The following is a 22,979-nucleotide window of genomic DNA, read 5'->3' on the forward strand; positions in this document are numbered from 1 at the left end:
CATTTGTTGTTCCTCCGTAATACTCTCATAAGCCTTTAAATTTCTAACCACACACAGTTTGGGGGATTTATCGAAAGCCGGGTAAGACATCACTCGCGTATTGGATTTTGTATGTCGTGAAATGTTGAAGGTAACTTCTTGAGGAGTAAAACCTCTCCCAGTAATATCAAGCGCTATCACATCATAAACACTGCGACAAGCTAGTAAACAGAGTTGCATGGCCAATTTTGCTGATTAGTTACTTTCGAGTCAAAAATCATGATGCTGCCAAGACTTAAAAAGATGCATGACTTTTTTTGACATCTCACAATTTGCAATAGCACGGTTTGGAGGGAAGGGCCAGACGAATTCCCCATATCAACTTGCACACCAAACAATATTCTCCTACAGTCACACCTAGGATTGGTATGTGGCATGCCGAGATAGCTAAGCAATACGAGTTAATCGTGCATACTAGGCCCTGAGATCCCAAAAAGGCCAAGAAATGTATTACCAGAACATCATAGCATCCTAAGGGATCCTCACCGAGTTGAAGACTCAAACAAACTCATATGGACCATGCTGATCTGTATCTCTTCGTGGTGCCTTCCGCCCAAGCGGTGGCCAACAGATTGTCAGCTTCTGGAGAAAGGCCTGGAACTCGCCAATGGTCCACGTAATCCGCCACATCGTGAGATGCATTCTCTGTTGTAGAGTAAGCGAGAGACAGTTGCCCAAAGGATCCCGAAGGAGATCCGGAGCGTGGGGTAGTAGGATTGGAGAATCCCAAGAAAGTTCCAGAAGAACTGGAAACCATACTTGAAATCTCCAATAGGGCATGATCAGAACCATGGACGCGCTTTGACGGCAAAGTTGCGCCAAGAGGCACATGATCATCGCGAAGGTGGAAACGCGTACCCATGCTCTGGTGACGGAAGGCATCTGTCACTAACTGGGTCTGGCTTCCAGCTGCAATATCTGGCCACCTGGTGGTCCATCTGGGATGCAAACAGGTCCACCGAGAATTGGCTCCACGTTCCTCCAACTTCCTGAAGACGCTCTGGTCTAACTGCTACAACTCGAGTCTGCCTATTCTCATGAGCACCACTTTGCTGTCTTGTTGGAGGCTTTCAGAAGAAATTCCGATGTCACTGACACGTTGTGGGCCAGACAGCAGGTTCAGAACTCCTTGGTACACCAGGAGTTTCGATTTGGAGCCTCCCAGGTGATTGATATAGCAAACCGCTGACAGATTGTCCATCTTGAGTAGGATGCTACAGGAAATGTTTTCTTTGGTCCAACACTGGGCTGCGAAAGAGCCGGCCATGAGCTCCAGGCAATTTGTGTGTAGTGACCTCTCTTCAGCACACCACTTTCCACCTCCAAACGATTCCCCACTGCAAGCGCCCCATCCGGACTTGCTGGTGTCGGACTCGATGATTAGGTCTTGATCCGAACCAAAAGTGGCACACCCTTTCCAGGCCTCCATATGCGCTAGCTACCACCTCATTTCATCCTTGACCTCCTCTTTCAACGGTACTTGTTCCGAATACTGGAGGCCCCTGAGGATGCATGAGGCTTTGAGACTCTGAAGGACACTGTAATGTAACAGGTCCGGAAGGATTGCTTGAATTGAGGAATCGAGGAGGGCTACCACCCTCGCAATCTATCGCAAGGAATTTACCAGCCTGAACAGAGTCTTCCGCAACTCCCATCGGGATGTTGAAAATCCTCCGAGATGTGAGACGGAGCGTCTTTGCCTCGGAGTTGACCACAAAACCCCAAAAAGCGGTGTGCTTGGAGGGGGTCAGCCTCACCTTCTCATTTATGTCGAACCCCAACTTCTCCAACAAATGAATTGTTGTCTGCATTTGTTGCGACAAGGTAGTCGGACCCTGGTCTATCTAAAGGAGATTCAGATAAATAGTCAATCGATAACCTTGAGCCCTGAAATTCTCTCTGACCGGTTTCAATACCTTGGTAAAAAACCAAGGGGCCAAGGAGAGTCCGAACAGTAGTCATGAACTCGTAAATTTGCTCTTTCCATCTGAACTGGAGGAATATGTGGTAAAGGGAAAAAATGAGAGCTGTTAGGAATGCGTCCTTCTAATCTACATGCACCATGAAGAATAATCACCTGCTTGGGGCGGCTGTAATGGTCCCATGGAGGCGCCCCTGCAGTTATGGCCTCTGTATCCTCATGTGGTGGGGAAGAATGTGCCAGGGCGGGTCTGGTCCTGCCCTTTTTGGAAGCCTTGCTCTCGGGGAGGGCCTTGTGTATAGAAGCGGCCAGCTGGACGCCCTCTGCCACGGCAGGCCCAACAAAACTTTAAGAGTGGAAGATTTTTTTAATGGAGATTTGCTCCTTGTCGACAGAGGTAAAGGTGGAGGAGCAAGGAGCGGCGCCTCTCAGCTGATAGAGCGCAGTTAGCATTTCCAAGGAAAATGATTTCACGCTGCACCCAGCCGGATAGAGACTCTGGCAGAACCGGAGCCTTTGGCCTCTTCAGCAATCTCCAAGATTTTTTTAAAGGACCCAGTGACATCTAGTAATTTGTCCTGACTACTTCAATGATCTGTCGATCACTTTCTTAGGATCCCAAACATATTTCTGAAGGAAGGTGGCCAATCTAGTGTCGCCCTCAGGAGTTAGAGCCACCTTGCCAGCTAGGGTGGGGCGCAGACATTCTGCTCTAAGGTGCGCATACGTTTCTTTCTCAAGGGGCTTTCTAAGGCTACCTGCTACGTAATTGCCAACCTTGGCTGATGGAAACCAGTCTTAGAATCTGCTCATGCGAGTGAAATACAGACCCCTGCCGGGGCGTCACGGATTCCAGTACGGTATGGGCAGAGGGTTCCATGGTCGGTCGCTCATCATTTTCGCCGAATCTGAGAGAGCACGAACCCTGCGGACGCCCCCTGATGGGCTAATCGCCTCACTGCACTCGCACGGTCCCGTAAAATGACCAAAACACAAGCTGCAAATGGAGAGCGGACCCACGCTCTCACAGCGGGTATCTAAATAGAATCTAACTCTGTTAAATGTCACCAAGCAAATTACAGAACTGCAAACAAAGCACCATTCAAGGGAGTAAAATGAAAAGGGCTTCGCCCTGGAAGCATTAAAGAAAGGAGGAGATACCCAGGGCACAGTTAATGTTGTGCACCTGACCTTTAGTATTACTTTGTCTTTGTAGTCCTTACACGATGATTGATAAAAAGGTAGTTTAAAGTTGAACTCTGCTGGAATAATAAAGGAAGAAAGTTTTGAGCATAATCCTCATCTCCGGTCCTGACATAGAATCCCAGCTATTTGCCTCACTTTAGAGGGCATATCAGATTATGTATTGCTTCTACTCTGTTAAGAAATAAAAACTTAGAGCATCTGTTGATAAATTGGCCCTTCTCTTTAAAATATAAGACAATTGTTTATCATTTTCATCTTTCTCTGTCCAGGTCTGAAATATGAATGTTCTTTCATGTATATGGTTTGATGCTTTGTATTTGCCACGCTTAAGATCCACTCAAAGAGCTGAAGGAGTGACAAGACTTACCAAAGGTGAACCAGTAGAGGGAGCCAAATTGAGGTAGTGGATTAGTAGCCATGTAGACTGAGTGGTCTTTCCTAAAAAACTAGTATCTAAGTAGATGGTGAGATAATTTGTGACTAAACCAGCAATATACACCATCTGTTAGGGAGGGATGGATCAGGGTTGGTAGAGAGGAACTGGAGGAAACAGGCGAATGAAGAAGATGACGATAGAGGGAAGTGGTTACTCTGTGAGGTATCAGAACCTACCTCAAGGTTCGAAATCATGCTACCCTGTTTCCACGGATGCAGAAGACTGATTCCCATGCAACTCTCCAGATTGTTACTGTTAGACCTTGCATGCAAGTTAATAGAAATGTTGGCCTGTGAGTCTACAAATAAAGAAGGAATTTTGGGCAGGGAGTGCAACGGCTGCTTATTTCTCATGGTTTGACGGTTCTGGGAAGGATGAGGGAGTTGAGTAAGGGGAGGCCCCTGTTATTGGGATGCCCTCTTCCTAGATTGCCTAGCAAGCTACCCTGATGGGCCAATGTTGTCTCAGTCCGACCAAGGGTGCAGAATGCAGACATCTTCCTCTTTCACTCTAGGATTTTTGGTGCCACTGCAAAAAAGTAGATTTGCAGAAACAGGGTAGTATGGCTACCAGCTACTTTAAAATGAGTGTGCCTAGCTTTTCAAAACAAACAATGGCAAGTGAAATAACTAATGTTCATGACTTGTCCGACAAGTCTTACCAGTGTAAATTAATGGATTGCCTAATCTTGTATTTTGTACTTTGCCAATCCAGGCTGATTCCTGTCAAGTACTGACTTTTCTGTGTAACACATTACTATCGTCTCTACATAAGTAGCCCATCTACCTCAGACTGTTTGAAGTTTTTAATTTAATGTATCTATGGTGTCTGACTTTCATAACTGCAAGTCATTTTTTAAATGGTGGTGAGAGTTCCAAGATTATGTATTTATCAATCTTAGTTTTGCAAGAAGAGTTTGGTTCAGTGCATTTGTATCATGTTGCTAACCATGTCTGGTAATTTGGTGCCAAATACACTATGGGCGGATTTTCAAAGATGTTTCTGTGAGTAGGCCTAGACTTGCTCCTAAATTTCCAGGAGTTAACCACACCTATTCATTGAAGAATGCTCTTTGAATCAGGCCCATCTTAGTTCAATCTAATTGTGCAAGGATTCAGCTATTTTTTTGCAATGAAGTGTTAGTTCACAAGCAAAGAAGAGGTTTAAAATGTCTAATGTGTTTCATTTAATTTTCTTTTTTGAAACTTTAGACCATGGGTGGAGATTTTTCAGGAAAGAACCAAGATTGTTCCAAAGGAATTTATGCACTAGCAGGTTAGTAGTTTTCTTCAAGCAACATATCTGAATCCCTAATGTATTTTTTTTGTTTTTAAATATCAACATGCAGTTGTCGTTTACGTATTGCTTTTTGAATGGCCCTTCTACATATCCTTATGTCTTATCATGCCTGTGACCTGATTATAATGCCTATTTCAGGGTGTAAACAAATTGACGTTTCTGACTTTTAATGTTCTACATTCCATCCGAGTCACACCACAGCATTGTGTTCCTTATAGCATGTAATCAGGCATGGAGGATGGGACAGCGAAGGCAACCACTTTCCTAACTTGCTTTAACCAACAGGAGTTGATCTACTTTTTAAATTAACTCATGTTGGACCACACACACAACACAACATACCCATTATTATGAGAACCAGCCATTGACAGTAAGTTTGAATTCACTGTTCTAAATCCATGCGCGCATTGATAGGATAGGTTATAAAGCGGACTGAGGCAAATATAACTGCGCTTTTAATTTTTTGATAAATGAACTCGATAGTACCTAAACAAACTACTGGTCCCCCTAACCCACTGGTCCTCACAAAGATATTGTTAATGTGTGTGTTTTTTCACTGTGACACCACATATGTCACTGATTGGATGGTGGCATACTCAGTGGGCTGAGAGAACTGATGTCTGTGATTTATTGTCTGAGGTCAATGAGCTGGTGAATGTGCTGCTGGGCAGGGTTGAGTGTGGTTTCCTACGGCATCATGTGACCTACTAAAACTGATTATGGTTGGTAACAGAATTCCTTCCTACAGCGCTGCTTTGCTTAATTATTTAAAGGAGACTGTTTGTAGATTCTCAAGGTGCCATGTTGCTTGAGGGTTTTAGACCTCAGGGGTACCTTTATTTCAAACAGCACTCTTAAAGGGTCCACCAACATGACCGCCTTCGCTTTTGGGGAAAACTGTTTGAAGTTGGCCACCTTCACTGGGGATGAATTCCATCCCATGATGGCCTTAATTATACCTACGTTTTACGTTCTGCCGCATCCTGGCTTGGCGCTATAAATGAGTGAGTGAACGGAACCACTGTGCATGACCTCCTTTTGACTCATCGTTATAAAATTCTACACTCTGCCTCCAGCAATACTACACTATCGTTCTGGTCCTAGTGCTACCACTGTTTTGTTTTCTTCACTTTACTCATACCATTACTTTAAAGGTTTTTATGCTTCTTTTTTTCTGATACTGTTGGCACAGCTTTCTTGAAGATATCCATTTTTTTGTATTGTTTTATATAGCATCAACACAACCAGAAGGTATCAGAGCGCTTTACATGAGAACCAGTTACGTTACAGACAAATTCATTTTGTTGGGCACAGGAAGATTAAGGGATTTTTCCAGAATCACAGGATGTTGAGCGCCCCTGCCTAGAATCCTCTGCCCCATTGGTTTTCTCTGTTCTGTGAGAGCAGACTATGTGGCTTTGGTAAAGTGGCATTTCAGTTTCAAGAAGGAGGCAAATGAAAGACCTCTGCATCAAGCCCTTAACAACATCATAGTTTATTTTACTGTACCCTTGTCAGGCACTTATGTCTCCTTAAACTATCCATATATAGATCAACCCTATCATCCTATGTGAATAGCACATTTGTAAATGTTTCCGACTCAATCATATACATAATGACTTTTGATTCAGGCACACCTATCTTTCAAATTCTAATATCCATACAGAAGCAATTGTGCCGATCTCTGCACAGATCTGCTTTAAATACATTTCAGCCAGACAGAATAGGCATCAAAGGCACACTTGCTTATGGTTCACCAGTTGCAAAACAGCCTCCGTCATGTTGGCACATACAAAGTGAAACTTTCTCTTCTCTGCAGATGGATCAATGCATTTCTAAAACAGTATTAGTATTCCCCCCAAACCATATTTTACACACACACACCCTCCCTCATTCCTGAGATTACTCGTATCCCAACATAATGAAACTTCTATCAAATAGGAAACAACCATAGCTCACTCAAGCAGAATGATACAATTTATGTGATCTGTACAAACCTTTTGCTAACTCATAGTTCAGAAATGCCCACCTTATCATACACACAATCACATGAAGTTGCAAAAATACACAGGAACATATATGCCTCTCATTTGATTGAAAATAGCTGCAAAAAGCCTCTTGATTTAAAACTAACCGCTTCAGAGCCCCCCTCTAACTTTGTACCCTGCTTAAAAATCACCCTCGAAGTTATATGTTAGCTTGTTGTGAGAGAATGCTTAACATTTGTTTCTTACTTGTAGGCTTTTTCTTCCCATAGTGTTTGTTTCACCTGCACAGCAATTGGACTGTGCTTGTCAAATCTATTGTAATCAATATCATTCTTAAAAGGGGTTTACATCCTGCCCATACTCTTTATTTGTCCATGTGCTCTCTGCTTTCTTCTTCTTTTCTGTTGGTTGTCGCATCCTATTTCCTGTTCTTTGTGTGTTTTTCTCATCGGTGAAGCTTGGTCCAAGTAGTTCTTTTCATCCGTAATTTTCGACCTACGTAGTTATTTGTGAGCAAGCGTGTTTGACGGCTACGTGATTTTACTTTTGTTCTCCATCCAATCTCCTCATGGCTGGCCTCCCTTAACCTAATCTCCATGTGGCTGCCCAAATTTGTTGTATGTTACCTGTGTACCTGCCGCACGTAGCTGCTTCCCTCCGTGTATTTTCCCTAGAACAAGTCTTGTGGAGGGCAAATCATTCAATCTTCCAAATGCTGCCTGCATTTGTTGTTGTTGTTTTTTTGTTTTTTAAACTTCTTCTTTGTCTCCGGCTACTAAAATTCACCTGCTCATCCCCAGCACCCTTTCCGCGTTGTTGCTCGTTTTTTTTCTTTCTCTCCCTTCTAGATAGGTTCTCGCCGAAGCCATTGAGCTGTAATTGTGTTACTGCCAGTTTAAAACATACGTCACCCAGTGCCTTTTAAATAATACTCCAAATGTGTTAATGTAGTTACTGGTGATCGCTGGGTAGGATGTAGGAATATATTACATTAATGGGAAGGCCTCACCGCTCATAGTATACTTCGAGGTACCTTAAAGTCTGCGCTGTAATTGGGTGCATGCACAACCTTGTAGGTACATATTCTGGCGCACGGGGTGCAGGACAGTGCACCAGATAGCAAAGTGTAACTGAGCTGGGGAGGGAAAGTGAAAGTTTCACCGATAGATGCAGACAGCTAATGCCGAGCCACGGCAAAATTAAAGTTGCTGTGATTGCACACGCACCAGCCGAGCGGCAAGCAGTGCCGTTTGAGCCCCCGTCTGTGGCATCTCATCAGAATCCAGAAGAACGCTTTTAGTCACAACTAACCTTCTGCAATTGCGAAGGCACACTTCAGGGCAATTTTTATTTTTGAAACCTTGTATACTTGAATGTGTCCAAAGTCTTCAATTTGGGTATGTAGGAAAGTAGGTTTCTGTTGCAGTAACCCCCCCACACACACACTTTTTGCCAGACTACTGATGCACTTTTTCTTGGTGTACCCTGGGTCCCTGCCAATCAGGTTCCCAGGGCCTGTGTTCTTTCCCCCCAAACTAACCCAATTGGCATCTCTGGCCACAAGTCAGCACCTGGTAAATGGTACCACAAGTACCCAGGGCACTGTGACCAGGGAAGGCCTCTAAGGGCTGCAGCACTTATTGTGCCACCCTTAGAGGTCCTGTACCCTGACACTCGCACACTGCCTTTGCAGGCTGCGTGTCTTGGTGCAGAATAAAGTGAAGAGTCGACATGACACACACCCCTGGGGGACCCCTGAGTCTAACCCCAGTAACCTGTAATTTACTGAAAAAAGCCTATTCATTTCAATGTACTGTATTTGCTAAGTGTTGCAATCTGCTGCATCCCATGTAAATCAAACCAAGTACAAGTTCTATTGCATTTTCAAACTGTTATATATCCAGTAACTTATTACTGAAAAGTATTTAATGCTTACCTGTGTCAGGCTTGATTAGTTCTAAAAATAAACAACAGTATCTATTTTTATACAAAGACAATTGGCCCAGAGTTCAGTTATTGAGTGTGTGAATTCATTTGCTGACTGTGTGTTTACATCAAATGCTTAACACTGTCCTCTGATACTGTCTTATTGCTCGACCACTCTACCACAAAAACAGAGTAAAGTTCTATCTAATTTTAACCTCTGCCTACCTCTGGGGTCACCTGGACTCTATACACACTATACCTCATTTTGGTGTAGTATATATAGAGCCAGTTTCCTACATGGTAGATTAAATACTCTTGACATTACTGGTGGTTTGACAGACGTGCCTTTTGTCTAGCGATCAAACATCTCGTATTGGTAAACCCAAATACCAATCCATGCACCCAGAAGGCACCTTAGAGGTGCCTGCTGAAAACCTGCCAGCCTCTGTTGTGCTTGCTGACTGGTGTCTGGCAGTCAGTCACCCAAGATGCTGTTCTGACGTCCTAGGGTAAGAGCCTTGGCTCGCAGAAGACCCAGAACAAAAGGCAGGTAAATGGTACCCAGGGCACTGTGAGAAGGACTCTAAGGGCTGCATCCCTTATTGTGCCATCCTTAGAGGCCTGGTCACCCCCACGCTTCTGTGCCTGTGCCTGCTCCCGCAGCCCCAGCTACCCGAGGGCCGCCGAGCCCACACCAGCCTCCCGCAGCCCCAGCCACCCGAGGGCCGCCAAGCCCGCTCCAGCTTTCCCGCCGCCCCAGCCCGTGGCCCCGCCCCCCCCCCGCCAGCCGATTGGCTCGCGCTCCCGCCTCCCCGCAGACCCTCCCGACCGGCTCCCTTCTTAAGGGGAGCCTGACCAGAACCAGGGAGTGACCACTGCGCCTTCCGGCCTGGTCCCCCCCCCCACGCTCCTGTGCCTGCTCCCGCAGCCCCAGCCACCCGAGGGCCCCCGAGCCCACACCAGCCTCCCGCAGCCCCAGCCACCCGAGGGCCGCCAAGCCCGCTCCAGCTTTCCCGCCGCCCCAGCCTGTGGCCACGCCCCCCCCCCCCCCGCCAGCCGATTGGCTCGCGCTCCCCGCAGACCCTCCCGACCGGCTCCCTTCTTATGACGTCCCCAGAGCGACCGCGCAGCGGACGCGCGCAGCGGGAGCACCGATTGAGCACCGAAGGTGCGCCAAAGCTAAGCCCGTCTGCGCCTGGACCGCGCCCAGCGCCAGGACCCCTGGCCCCCGCAGACCCCAGCCCACCCGCCGGACTTACGATGCCGCCACCCTCAATGCACTCAACGCTGGCCGAAGCCCAGGATGCTACCGAGCCACCCCGAGACGCACCCACGGACCCTTCTGCTGCTACTCCTGCAAGTTCACCTGCATCCGGACCTGCACTACTCCAGCACCAACCAAGACCAAGACGAGCAACAGCAGCAGCCACCTGAAATGCATCCTGCTCAACACCCGCTCCGTCCACAGACACGCCGTCGAGCTCTGGAACCTGCTCGACACCACAGCCCCAGACGTCGCCTTCCTCACGGAAACCTGGATGAACGCCTCCTCAACGCCCGACATTGCCATCGCCATCCCAGACGGCTACAAGATCATCCGAAGGGACCGCATCAACCACACCGGAGGAGGCATCGCCATCATCCACAGGAACACCATACGCATCACGACCAACACCGACGACACCCTCGCACCCGCCAAGCACCTGCACTTCCAGGTCCACATCAACCCCAAGACCACCCTCAGAGGCACGCTCATCTACAGACCCCCGGGACCACGCACACAATTCAGCGAAGACATCGCCGACTTCATCAGCCCGCACGCCCTCCCCTCCGCTGACTACATCCTCCTCGGGGACCTCAACTTCCACCTGGAGAACAACAACGACCGCAACACCACCACCCTGCTGGACAACCTCGCCAACCTCGGACTCAAGCAGCTGGTCACCACCCCCACCCACTACGCTGGACACACACTCGACCCCGTCTTCTCATCCAGCAAGGACATCACCTTCAGCCACGCCACCGGACTCCACTGGACGGACCACAGCTGCGTCCACTTCAGCTTCAGAAGGACCACGATCCACCACCACCAGCAACAGGTTGCACGCAGAAGCTGGAATAAGATCACAGCCGACCTGCTCGCGACCGCCCTGAGCAAGAACCCACCCACCAGTGCAACGAACCCCAGCCAAGCGGCCACCAACCTCACGAAGTGGATCAGCGACTGCGCAGATGACCTCGCCCCTCTGAAGACCCCGACTAGCAGCCCGGTAGCAAGAAAGCCCCATGGTTCACCGACGAACTCAAGAGCTCCAAGAAGAACTGCCGAGCCCTCGAGAGAACCTGGCGCAGAGACCCAACACCGGACAACATGACTGCCCTCAAGCTCGCCACCCGAAAACACCACCAACTCATCCACGCCACCAAGAAAACCGCATTCAAGGAACGACTGGACAACAACGCACACAACAGCAAGGAACTCTTCAACATCGTCAAAGAGCTCTCCAACCCCAACGCCGGTAACAATGACATCACCCCTTCACAAGACCTCTGCAACTCCCTCGCCTCCTACTTCCACAACAAGATCGCGGACATACACAACAGCTTCAGCACTCAACTGACGCACGCCACGACCGAACCACCGCCCCCCACCACCACCCTCCGCGCCTGGACCCCGATCAGCACCGAAGACACCGTCCGCACGATGAACTCCATCCACTCTGGATCTCCTACCGACCCCTGCCCTCACCACGTCATCGCACCCCACCTGCGGGACATCATCAACACCTCCTTCGACACCGCTACGTTCCCGGAGAGCTGGAAGCACGCCGAACTCAGCGCTCTACTAAAGAAGCCATCAGCCGACCCCACCGACCTCAAGAACTACCGCCCCATCTCGCTGCTCCAGTTTCCTGCAAAAGTCATCGAGAAGACCGTCAACAAGCAGCTGGCCGCCTTCCTCGAGACGAACGGATCCCTCGACCTCTCGCAGTCTGGCTTCCGAGCCAACCACAGCACCGAGACCGCCCTGATCGCAGCCACCGATGACATCCGAGCTCTGCTTGACAACGGAGAAACAGCGGCCCTCATCCTCCTAGACCTCTCCGCGGCCTTCGACACTGTCTGCCACCGTACACTAGTGCAGCGTTTCAGCAACGTCGGAATCCAGGAAAAGGCACTGGAGTGGATCATCTCCTTCCTCGCCGGAAGGACACAGAGAGTCCGCCTCCCCCCGTTCAGATCTGAAACCACCGAAGTCATCTGCGGCGTTCCTCAAGGCTCCTCGCTCAGTCCTACCCTCTTCAACGTGTACATGAGCCCCCTCGCAGACATCGCACGCCAGCACAACCTCAACATCATCTCCTACGCCGACGACACCCAGCTGATTCTCTCCCTCACCAACGACCCCGCCACCGCCAGAGCCAACCTCCACGAAGGGATGAAAGAGTTAGCCGAATGGATGAAGAACAGCCGCCTGAAACTGAACTCGGACAAGACGGAAGTCCTCATCCTGGGATCCTCACCCTCCGCCTGGGACGACTCCTGGTGGCCCCCCGCCCTAGGCAGCGCACCCAAACCAACAGACCACGCACGCAACCTGGGCTTCATCCTGGACTCCACCCTCTCCATGACCAGACAAGTCAACGCCGTCTCCTCGTCGTGCTTCAACATCCTGCGCATGCTACGAAAGATCTTCCGGTGGATCCCCACCGAGACCAGGAAGACGGTCACCCAGGCCCTCGTCACCAGCCGTCTGGACTACGGCAACTCCCTCTACGCCGGAACCACCGCCAAACTCCAGAAAAGACTTCAGCGGATCCAGAACGCCTCAGCACGACTCATCCTGGACATCCCCCGTCGCAGCCACATCTCCGGACACCTGAGAGACCTGCACTGGCTCCCGGTCACCAAGAGAATCACCTTCCGTCTCCTCACCCAGGCACACAAAGCCCTACACAACCAAGGCCCAGGATACCTCAACAGCCGCCTCAACTTCTACGCTCCCAAACGCCAGCTTCGATCGACCGGCCACGCCCTCGCCACCGTCCCCCGCATCCGAAGAGCCACCACAGGGGGACGGTCCTTCTCCTTCCTCGCCGCCAGGACGTGGAACTCCCTCCCGACCCACCTCCGCCTGACCCGGGACCACCTCGCCTTCAGGAAGCAACTCAAGACCTGGCTGTTCGAGCAGTAGCGGACCCCCCTCCCCAAGCGCCTTGAGACCCTCTGGGTGAGTAGTGCGCTATATAAATGCTTTGATTGATTGATTGATTGAGGTCCTGTACCCTTACACTCACACACTGCCTTTGCAGGCTGCGCGTTTTGGTACAGAACAAATTGAAGTCTCAACATGGCACACATCTCTCTATGCCATTCCTACAACCCAATGCCCTGTCATAGATCAATCACCCCTCTAGCTGGGTGCACTATACCAGTGGTGAGGGTACAGGTGCATGAACCCTATACCCCTACAGTGTCTAAGGCTTTTCTTAGACATTGTAAGTGCAGTGCTGCCATTAAGAGTATATGGTGCTGGGAGTTAGTCATTACAAACTCCACAGCACCTTAATGGCTACACTTGGTATCAAACTTCTCAGCACATTAAACCCACACTGATGCCAGTGTGAGATTGAATGAAAAATGCACACAGAGGGCATCTTAGAGATGCCCCCTGAAAACTAACCTACCACTAGTGTCCAGGCTGAGTGGCTGCTTTCAACTGCCACCATCAGACATGTTTCTGGACCCCTTGGTCGAGAGCCTGCTGCTCTCTGGGGCCTGAAACAATGCTTATCCTTGGATGAGGTGCCAAGCCTCCTCCCCCAGGATAGGCCGGGTTCAAGAAGGGGAAGCTTCAAAGACTTGTCGCCTTTGTGAGCTTCCCCAGGCCACTTGCTGCTCTCAGCAACTGGTCCCCACTGCTTCTAACCCCCACTTTGGGCGGGAGAACCGGCAAGAAAATCAAGTGAGGAGAAGAGGTGTGCCCACCTCTGCCAACTCCACCCCTCAGGTGGGGGAGGCGAGGTGAAGCACAACTCCGTCCCCCGCCATCTTGCAGATGAGTGGACTCAGCCAACCAGGGACAGGCTCATGCCCCCCTCCCCCTGGAGGGTGGCATAATAGGGGGTGTACCCACCCCAGGCAAGGGACCCATTGGTCCCTGCCTTTTACCTACCTGTAACGCCCCTAAATCTAGTATTTAGGGGTACCCCTGAGCCTTGCTTCCTCAGACAAGAAGAAACTGCAAGGAGAAGGAGGACCGAACAGCTGTGTAGCAGCTAACAAGAGGAAGACGCCCACTGACTTGACCGCAGCCCTACCAGCCTGTCTGCTCCTCGAACCTGCTCCTACAAAATCCCGGTGTGTCCTGCAGCTAGCAACCTTGAAAACCCCGAGGACCTGCCTGCCTTCAACTACAAAGACTTTGTCTCCAGTGAACACCGGATTTGTTCATGTGCAACCTCTGGCTCCGACCAGAAACCGTGAATCTGCCCCACTCGGCACCCGCCGTCCACAGCCCGATCTCTAGTGGGCAAACATCACGAGGACGTCACCCTGGCTATCCTGACCTGAGATTCGGCGACCTCTGGCCTGCCTCAAGCCTCCAGCTGACGCCTGCAGCCTAACTCCAGAAGGTCCCCCCAACCACGACCAGGATCTGGTAAGAAGATCCGACTCCAAAAGGCACCCCTGCACCCGATGCCCCATGGCCTTTGGTGCCCAAACCGACGGTGCCTAACCAGCCCTAACTTCCCAACTTACCTCTCAAAGTGCTAGTCGCACCCAGAAGACCTTCGTCCCTAAGCCTGCAGGGCCTTTGCAAACCAGAGGTTCCCCATTGACAACAGGGCGCCCGATGTCGAAACAGCACCCTGCTGCCCTAGTGCCGCTGAGGGCAGACCTTTGGTGCTACTTTGTTTACTCATTTGGCCTGAGCTAAAGTCCAGGAGCTTTGCTCCCACAACCAAGTGGCCTGCTCGTCAGCAGCCACCAACCGGAAGCCCGCTATCCCCAGAACCTCAACTCCCACTACTTAATACTTACCTTAAAACCGATAACACTGTGTTCGAGGCATATGAGCTGCAGATTACACACTGTGCATAGATCGCCATCTGGTGTTGGGCCCGGATGTTTGCACTTGTTTTTGTCTTGGAAAGTCTTTGGAAGTCACGAGGTATGTGACTCCTCGTTTGGATCATAGTGCGCATGGGCATCAGCTCCATCCTCAGATTGTTTTTTTCCGCCATCGTGCTTGGATGTGTTCTTGCGTTCCAGTTCGGAACCGTTAACGGTTTTCTCTTTCGACGCGCAATCCTTCCCTTCTCGACGGTATTGTTCCGATCGCGTTTTCCAATCACACGCGACCCTTCCACTTCGAAGTCTTCGATTCTGGTCGTCGACAAAGGCATTCGGGCCTACCTGTGCCTTATCTCCGGCTCATGGAAAGGACGCCATTTAAAAAGTGTCCTCGATGTGGGTCGAAGTTTCCCCACACCGGCCTACATGAGGTGTGCAACCTCTGCCTCTCACCGGAGCACGAGGCGAGAGACTGTCCCGCTTGTGCCTCCTTCCGCTCCAAAAAGACCATCCGGGACCGACGAGCTCGAAGAACAATGGCGCGCTCGTCATCTTCGATCCCCGACGACATCTTTCAAGAGGGCGTCGATGTTCCGGAGCAGGGTCGGGTCGAAGAAGCCATCATCCGCGCCTCCGAAGCTGATGATTCCGACGTCAAAGACATCACTCCAGCTCAAAGGGCCGTGAGTACAGACGTCGACCCCGACCCACACCCCTCCTCGACACTGTCAAAAAAGGCTTCTGTACCACCTCCACCTTCGGGCCCAGGTGCATGCCGAGACACTGCTTCCCATGCCCCGCCTTCAGGCCCGGTAAAGAAGCCTGTTAAGCCTTTAGGCGACTCGGGCTCGAGTCAGCCTACCCTCGGTACCGAAAAGCAAACTCAGGCACCGAAGAAAAAGGCGTCCTCGTCCTCATCCACGCCGACCGCTGCTCCCACATTGAAGCACTCGGCGTCGAAGGCTAGCACCAGTTCCTCGGCACCGACAACACCCTCGGAGCCGACAAAAAAACGCCCGCCGAAAGACCCCGATTCTTCCAAGCCAAAGACCTCGGAACCGAAAAAACAGCAACCGGTTCCAACTGATAAAGACACTTCAAAACTACACGGATCCAAGCCTAGAACCGCTACCGAGTCGACGCCGAAAAAGCTTACGGCACCGAAGCCCTCGACTCCGAAGGATCTGTCTCCCACAGATGAACTGTTTCATCCAGATCCTACCCAAAAGACTCTAATGAAGGATCCTAAGACTGGTCATTTAATGCGCAGCATCAAGAAAAGACCCCTAGAAATGCCTGCGCCAGCACTGCCACCTAAGAAGAGAGACTTTGCTACTTCTCCATTAAGGATCCCTTCTCCTCCTCCTCCTCCCCCACCACACCACTCTCCCACACCATCACCTACCCCAATAGATGATGATAACACCTCAGATGATGCAGGGGGAGGTGCAGACTATCAACCCCTTGGGGAGCTTACTCCTACTGGCTCTCCTGACCCCTGGGATGATTACAGTGTCCCAGATCTCCCTTAAACCTCACAGGATGATATTTATCCCTCCAGGCCTTCCCCCCAGAGGACAATATCAGATTCAACCAGCTCCTTCACAGAGCTGCCCAATGCCACGGGGTTGCCCTGCATACAGACCCAGTAGAGGAGGATTTTCTTATGGACACCTTTGATACCACACAAAGGTCCACCTCAACACTGCCCATGCTTAAAGGGGTCATTAAGCACGCACCAGAGATCTTTAAAAACCCAGTTAGAGCTCGAGTCATCAACCCGAGAATAGAAAAGAAATTTAAAGCTGCCCCTAGTGACCCAGTATACATTAAGGGCCCGCACCACTATACTCCCTAGTAGTCTCTAATGCAAGGAAGAGAGCAAATTCCGAAACGTCAGGTGACGCACCACCACCTGACAAGGAATCAAAACCCCTAGACGCCTCTGGCAAACGCACAGCGTCGCAGGCAGCAAACATTTGGCGCATTGCTAATACCCATGCCAGTACCCAAGCGCTGCTAGTCAGGTATGACAGGGCACATTATGACGAGCTTGAGTCCATAATGCAGCACCTCCCTGAGAAAATATAAAAACAGGGCCAGTGAACTCATCCAGGAGGGTAAAACCATCACTAACACCTCCATCCGGTGTCCCCTAGATGTAGCAGATACCGCCTCAACGGCAATAAACACCAGTGTCCTTTTGCGCAGGCATTCGAGTTTACGCATATCAGGTTTTAAACCCGAGGTCCAGAGTTCTATACTCAATCAACCTTTTGATGAGCAACACCTATTTGGCCCCAATGTAGAAGTATCCCTTGAGAAAATGAAGGATACAGACACCGCCAAATCTATGGGAGCCTTGAAATCACAAGCTCCCAGACGGTCCTTTCGTCGCTCATCCTTGAGAAGCACCCATTGAGACTACTCCTCTGATCGCCCCTCCACCTCTTACAAAGCTCCCGCCTAGTCCACCTTTACTAGAGCTTACCAAAGGGGTGGTTACAGGGGAATAACAGCAGAGGCGGAGGCAAAAACAGCAACTCCCGCTCTGCCTCCACCCCCACCCCCAGCCCATGACTTCCCTCCACTTCCCCCAGACCATTCCACTCCAGTCGGGGGAAGACTCCACCAATTTCTCCCTACCTGGACAAACGTCACTTCAGACAAGTGGGTTCACCAAATAATTCAATCAGGCTACTGTCTCGAACTAACATCTACCCCTCAACCATACCACCCAAACACCGTCCAATGTAACAAGAACATTTGTTACTGTTAAAGCAGGAGGTAATCTCCCTCCTACAAAAAAGTGCAATAGAACCAGTTCCCCTACACCAACAAAACAAGGGAGTTTACACCCTCTATTTCTCATACCAAAGAAGGACGGATCTCTAAGGCCTATTTTAGACCTCAGACCCCTAAACCTATACATACACTCAGACCACTTCCACATGTTCACACTTCAACAGGTCCTCCCTCTGCTTTCCCAGGGCGACTTCCTTGCTACTCTAGACCTCAAGGACGCCTATTTCCACATTCCCATTCACAGCGCTCACAGAAAATATCTCAGATTCGTAGTGGACGGTCAGCACAATCAATTCAAAGTACTCCCAATTGGAGTCACCACAGCACCTAGAGTATTTACCAAGTGCCTAGCAGTGGTGGCAGCACGCCTAACAAGACAACACATTCATGTCTTCCCATATCTAGACGACTGGCTTATAAAAGCCAGCTCATACAATCCGTGTGTACAACACACTCACGCCACTATTCAACAACTTCACGACCTGGGGTTCACAATAAATCACGCCAAGTCCCAGCTGCAACCGTCCCACACACAGCAATACCTCGGTGCCACAATAGACACTCGAGCGCTCACCTATCCCAGTCCCGCCAGGATAGCGAGCATGCAAGCTCTTCTCACCAGATTCCAACCGCAACACTCACTTCCAGCTCGAGTGTTCATGCAACTCATAGGGATGATGGCCTCTTGCATATTCATAGTGCCTCATGCAAGACTACAGATGCGTCCTCTCCAAGAGTGCTTAGCACGCCAATGGAACCAGGCTCAAGGTCAGCTAACAGATCTGGTGTTGGTAGACGGTCGTACCCATCGCTCTCTGCAGTGGTGGAACACCAAGAACCTTTCCAAAGGGCGACCGTTCCTAAAGCCGATTCCCCAAATAGTTATAACGGCGGACGCATCACTCTCCGGCTGGGGAGCTCACCTACTACATCACACCATGCAGGCAGGTGGACACCTCAACAAAAGTTACTCCACATCAACCACCTGGTGTTACTAGCCATATTCCTAGCTTTAAAAGCATTTCAAAAACAAATATCAGGCATGACTGTCTTAGTCCACACCGACAACATGACAGCCATGTATTATATCCAAAAACAAGGCAGTACACACTCTCTGCAGCTTTCTCAGATCGCACAGAGCATATGGAGGTGGGCTATACCTCAGAACATTTTTCTCCTAGCCCAACATGTCCCAGGAGTCCAAAACACAATAGCCAATCTGTTGAGCTGTCAAACACAACAAATCCACGAGTGGGAACTTCATCCACAAGTTCTTCAACCGTTTTTCAGATGTGGGGGCAACCACAGATAGACCTCTTTACCACCCAAGAAAACGCCAAATGCCCAAACTTCGCCGCCAGGTATCCTCACCCATTGTCCAAAGGCAATGCGATCTAGATGAACTGGTCAGGCAGATTTGCGTACGCTTTTCCGCCTCTCCCACTCATTCTGCTAGTGGTGTGCAAACTACAGCAACACTCCTTAACGCTCATCCTAGTTGCTCCAACTTGGGCCAGACAACCATGGTACACCACACTGCTGGAACTCTCTGTAGTTTGCACCAAAAACTACACCTCTCTCCACGCCTCTTAACCAAGAACCATGGAGAGATCCAACACCCAGACCCAGCTCAGCTCAACCTAGCGATCTGGCTCCTGAAGTCCTAGAATTCGGTTACCTTAACCTTCCTCCTGACTGTATGAACGTCATCAAAGAAGCCAGACGGCCTACCACTAGAGCATGCTATGCAGCCAAGTGGAAAAGATTTGTGATATACTACCATAACAACAACACTAATCCCCTAGATGTGTCTATCCAACACATCATAGGCTACTTACTACACCTCCAAAGATGCAACCTAGCCTACACGTCTATCAGACTGCATCTTGCTGCCATAGCAGCATATCTACAAAATAGACAACATCTCTCACTTTTCAGAGTACCTGCCATAAAGGCCTTTATGGAGGGACTCAAGAGAATAATTCCCCCCAGAGTACCACCTTCGCCTGTGTGGAATTTAAACATCGTTCTCACAAGACTGATGGGGCCTCCATTTGAACCTCTACATAAATATGAGCTACAATTCTTAATATGGAAAACTGCTTTCCTCGTAGCCATTACTTCTCTGCGAAGAGTTAGTGAACTACAAGCACTAACCATTCAAGAACCCTTTCTGCAGATGCATCATAATAAGATTGTTCTCCGAACTAATCCTAAATTCCTCCCTAAAGTAATTTCTCCTTTTCACCTCAATCAATCTGTGGAGCTGCCTGCATTCTTCTCGCAGCCACAAACAGTCGCAGAAAGAGCTCTTCACACCTTAGATGTCAAAAGAGCACTACTATACTACATAGAGCGAACAGAACCTTTTCGTAAGACCAAACAACTATTCGTGTCTTTCTCACCACCACACAAGGCCAACCCCATATCAAAATCTGGGATAGCTAGGTGGATTGTCCAATGCATACAGATTTGTTACCACAAAGCAAAACGTACATTATCTGTTCCTCCTAAAGCCCACTCTACACAAAAGATAGGGGCTTCAATGGCATTTTTAGGGAACATTCCCTTAGATGATATCTGCAGAGCAGCTACATGGTCTACACCGCACACATTCACAAAACACTATTGTGTCGATGTGCAAACTAAGCAACAAGCTAGTGTGGGCCAAGCTGTACTCAAAACACTATTTCAAACTACTGCAACAGATACTGCTGGTCGCCGCTAGGAGGGGATACTGCTATACAATCTATGCACAGTGTGTAATCTGCAGCTCATATGCCTCAAATGGAATATGCTACTTACCAGTAAGCATCTGTTCTTGGCATGTAGAGCTGCAGATCTACACACGCCTCCCCGGCTACCTTTATCTGTTCCAGTATTATCTTACTTAGATACAGCACACATGGGCATCTTTCCTGTTTCTTACTAAGCTCCATTTTTTCCCTGCTGGCGGAAAACAATCTGAATATGGAGCTGATGCCCATGCGCACTATGATCCAAAGGAGGAGTCACATACCTCGTGACTTCCAAAGACTTTCCAGACAAAAACAAGTGCAAACATCCGAGCCCAACACCAGATGGCGATCTATGCACAGTGTGTAGATCTGCAGCTCTACATGCCAAGAACAGATGCATACTGGTAAGTAGCATATTCCTTTCCTTGTAAGGATAACATTAACAGTTTTTTCTTGGAACAGTTTCAAAGTGTGGAGTTAGAAAACCTTGAGAAATTCTTTAAAATTGTACTAACTAACAAAAACAATTTTACTTACCTGTTTACAGGAAATGTCCCAGAGTAGTATCCAGGTATACCACTCTGAGTAAGAAAAGTAATCTCAAAAGTAACTTACCTATAATTTTACTGAAAAGCCCATTCAAGTCTATGTACTGTATTTACAAAGCATTGCATTTCTCTGAAACCATACTGTAAGTCAAAACAAAGTGCATATACAATTTCAATTCAAACTGTTTGCAAACTGCATTGCTAATGTACAGTATTTATTGCTTACCTGTGCCAGGCTTGCTTGGTTCTAGAAATAAAATAACTAAAAGGATATTTTCATACAAAACAATTGGTCTGAAGTTCAGTCTTTGAGTATGTGAATTCATTTGCTGACTGAGTGTGCACAACAAACGCTCAACACTCTCCTCTGATACTGCCTTACTGCTCGACCACACTACCACAAATAGAGAGTGAGGTGCTATCTACCTTTACCTCTGCCTACCTTTGGGGTTCCACTGGACTCTGTGCACACTATAGCTCACTTTGGTATAGTATATACAGTGCCAGCTTCCGACACCTCATATCCATAAATCCTGTATTTAGGGGAGCCCCTTGGCACCAGGAAATCTGATTTCTGCCGACCTAAGAAGGACGTGAAGCAAGGACTGTGAAGAAGCAACTGACTTGATGTCAACCGTGCCAGCCTGTGTGCTGGTCCCACCAAATTGCGCTAAGGTGGCCTCGTCCTACAGCTGCTGTGCATCCAAAAGTGTGGGAGGACTACCTTCCTTCAACAAGGACCAAGGAACTCCCATGGAGTAGCGGAGCTGCTTCCCTGCATCCTGCAGGCACTCCATAAGAACTGTGAGGACTCCGGACTGCTGCAAACCTGACACCGAAAGGCACCCCTGCACCGTGCCCCCTAGCCCAAGTTGATGCGGACCAATGGTGCCAGGGTGGTCCCCCAATCCTCCAGAGACAAAGTCCACATTGGGTTTGCCCACAGTGGACTAACAATGCCACTTGCAGCCTCTTTGTGCAGGCCCCCACTACTGAGAGTGTCTCCGGGTACGAAAATCCAACGCCTCAGAACACCTCTGCACCCAACCACCTTGGCCCGAGAAGACATTGGACCAAAGGTGTACCAGAGTATCGAGAAAGCGGAGCCCCCTTTTTGGTCCAGGCTGACTGGTCTTACAGTCTCAGCTTGCAGTCTCTTTGCAACTGGACCATTCCCCATTAAAGTGAATAGGACACCCGAAGCCATAACACCTCTGCACTCGTAAGCCCCAGAGTCTCCCGAGGTGACCTGTTGGTGTGGCCTTTGACTTTGCCTCATACTCACCTTAAGTCCAAGAGATTGGTCCCTTAAGTTGCTGTGAAGTGCCTGAATGCAGTACATGGTTTTCCCCCATAGGATAACATTGGGCACCCAAAGCTGAAAAGCACCTCTGCACATGGCTGCCCCAGTGCATTCTGAGGTAACCTGTCAGTGCTGCCTTGGACCTTGACCCATACACAACTTAATTCCATAAGATTGGTTCCATAAGTTGTTACTTGGCCAAAAGCAGTACATGTTTTCCTGCCATATGATACCATTACCCATCCCCCTCCCCTCACCCCCGCCCAAAATTGCAGTGTCAACTTTGAAAAACTGTAAAAATTCATAACTCGAAAATTACTTACCTGATTTCAATAATCTTGGTATCTAAATTCATATAAAAGTATGTTCTGTTTAAAAAAAAATAATAATTTGGTGTCTGATTTCTTTATTGAATGTGTCTCACTTACTGCCTTGGTGTGTGCAATAAATGCACTATCCTCTGATATGTCAAACTGCTCGCCCACACTGCCACAAAAGAGAGCATTTGGGATGTCATTTGTGCCTCTGTAATTCCTATGGGCCTTACCTGGACTTTTTATACAGTATACCTCATTTTAGTCCACAATATAAAAAAACATCTTCCTACAGGTAGGGACTGATTTGTTACAGATTTAGAAGTAATACAGATTAATGGTGCCTCAAGAGCTAACTTGGTCCAGATCCAATGTGAC

At 49.1% G+C, this 22,979-nt stretch overlaps 1 protein-coding gene across 8 annotated transcripts in view; it reads left to right on the forward strand.

Annotated features, from left to right (window-relative positions):
* Positions 1 to 22,979, forward strand: part of KIF2A (kinesin family member 2A) — a 418,450-nt gene that overhangs the window by 194,622 nt on the left and 200,849 nt on the right. For all 8 annotated transcript variants that reach the window (XM_085631560.1, XM_085631589.1, XM_085631578.1 and 5 more), the window contains one exon: positions 4,814 to 4,877. In XM_085631560.1, coding sequence (XP_085487686.1) covers positions 4,814 to 4,877 — 64 coding nt within the window. The remainder of the gene's footprint in view (positions 1 to 4,813; positions 4,878 to 22,979) is intronic.

Source organism: Triturus cristatus, chromosome 2_1, assembly GCF_964204655.1.
Source record: "Triturus cristatus chromosome 2_1, aTriCri1.1, whole genome shotgun sequence".
Lineage (NCBI taxonomy): Eukaryota > Metazoa > Chordata > Amphibia > Caudata > Salamandridae > Triturus > Triturus cristatus.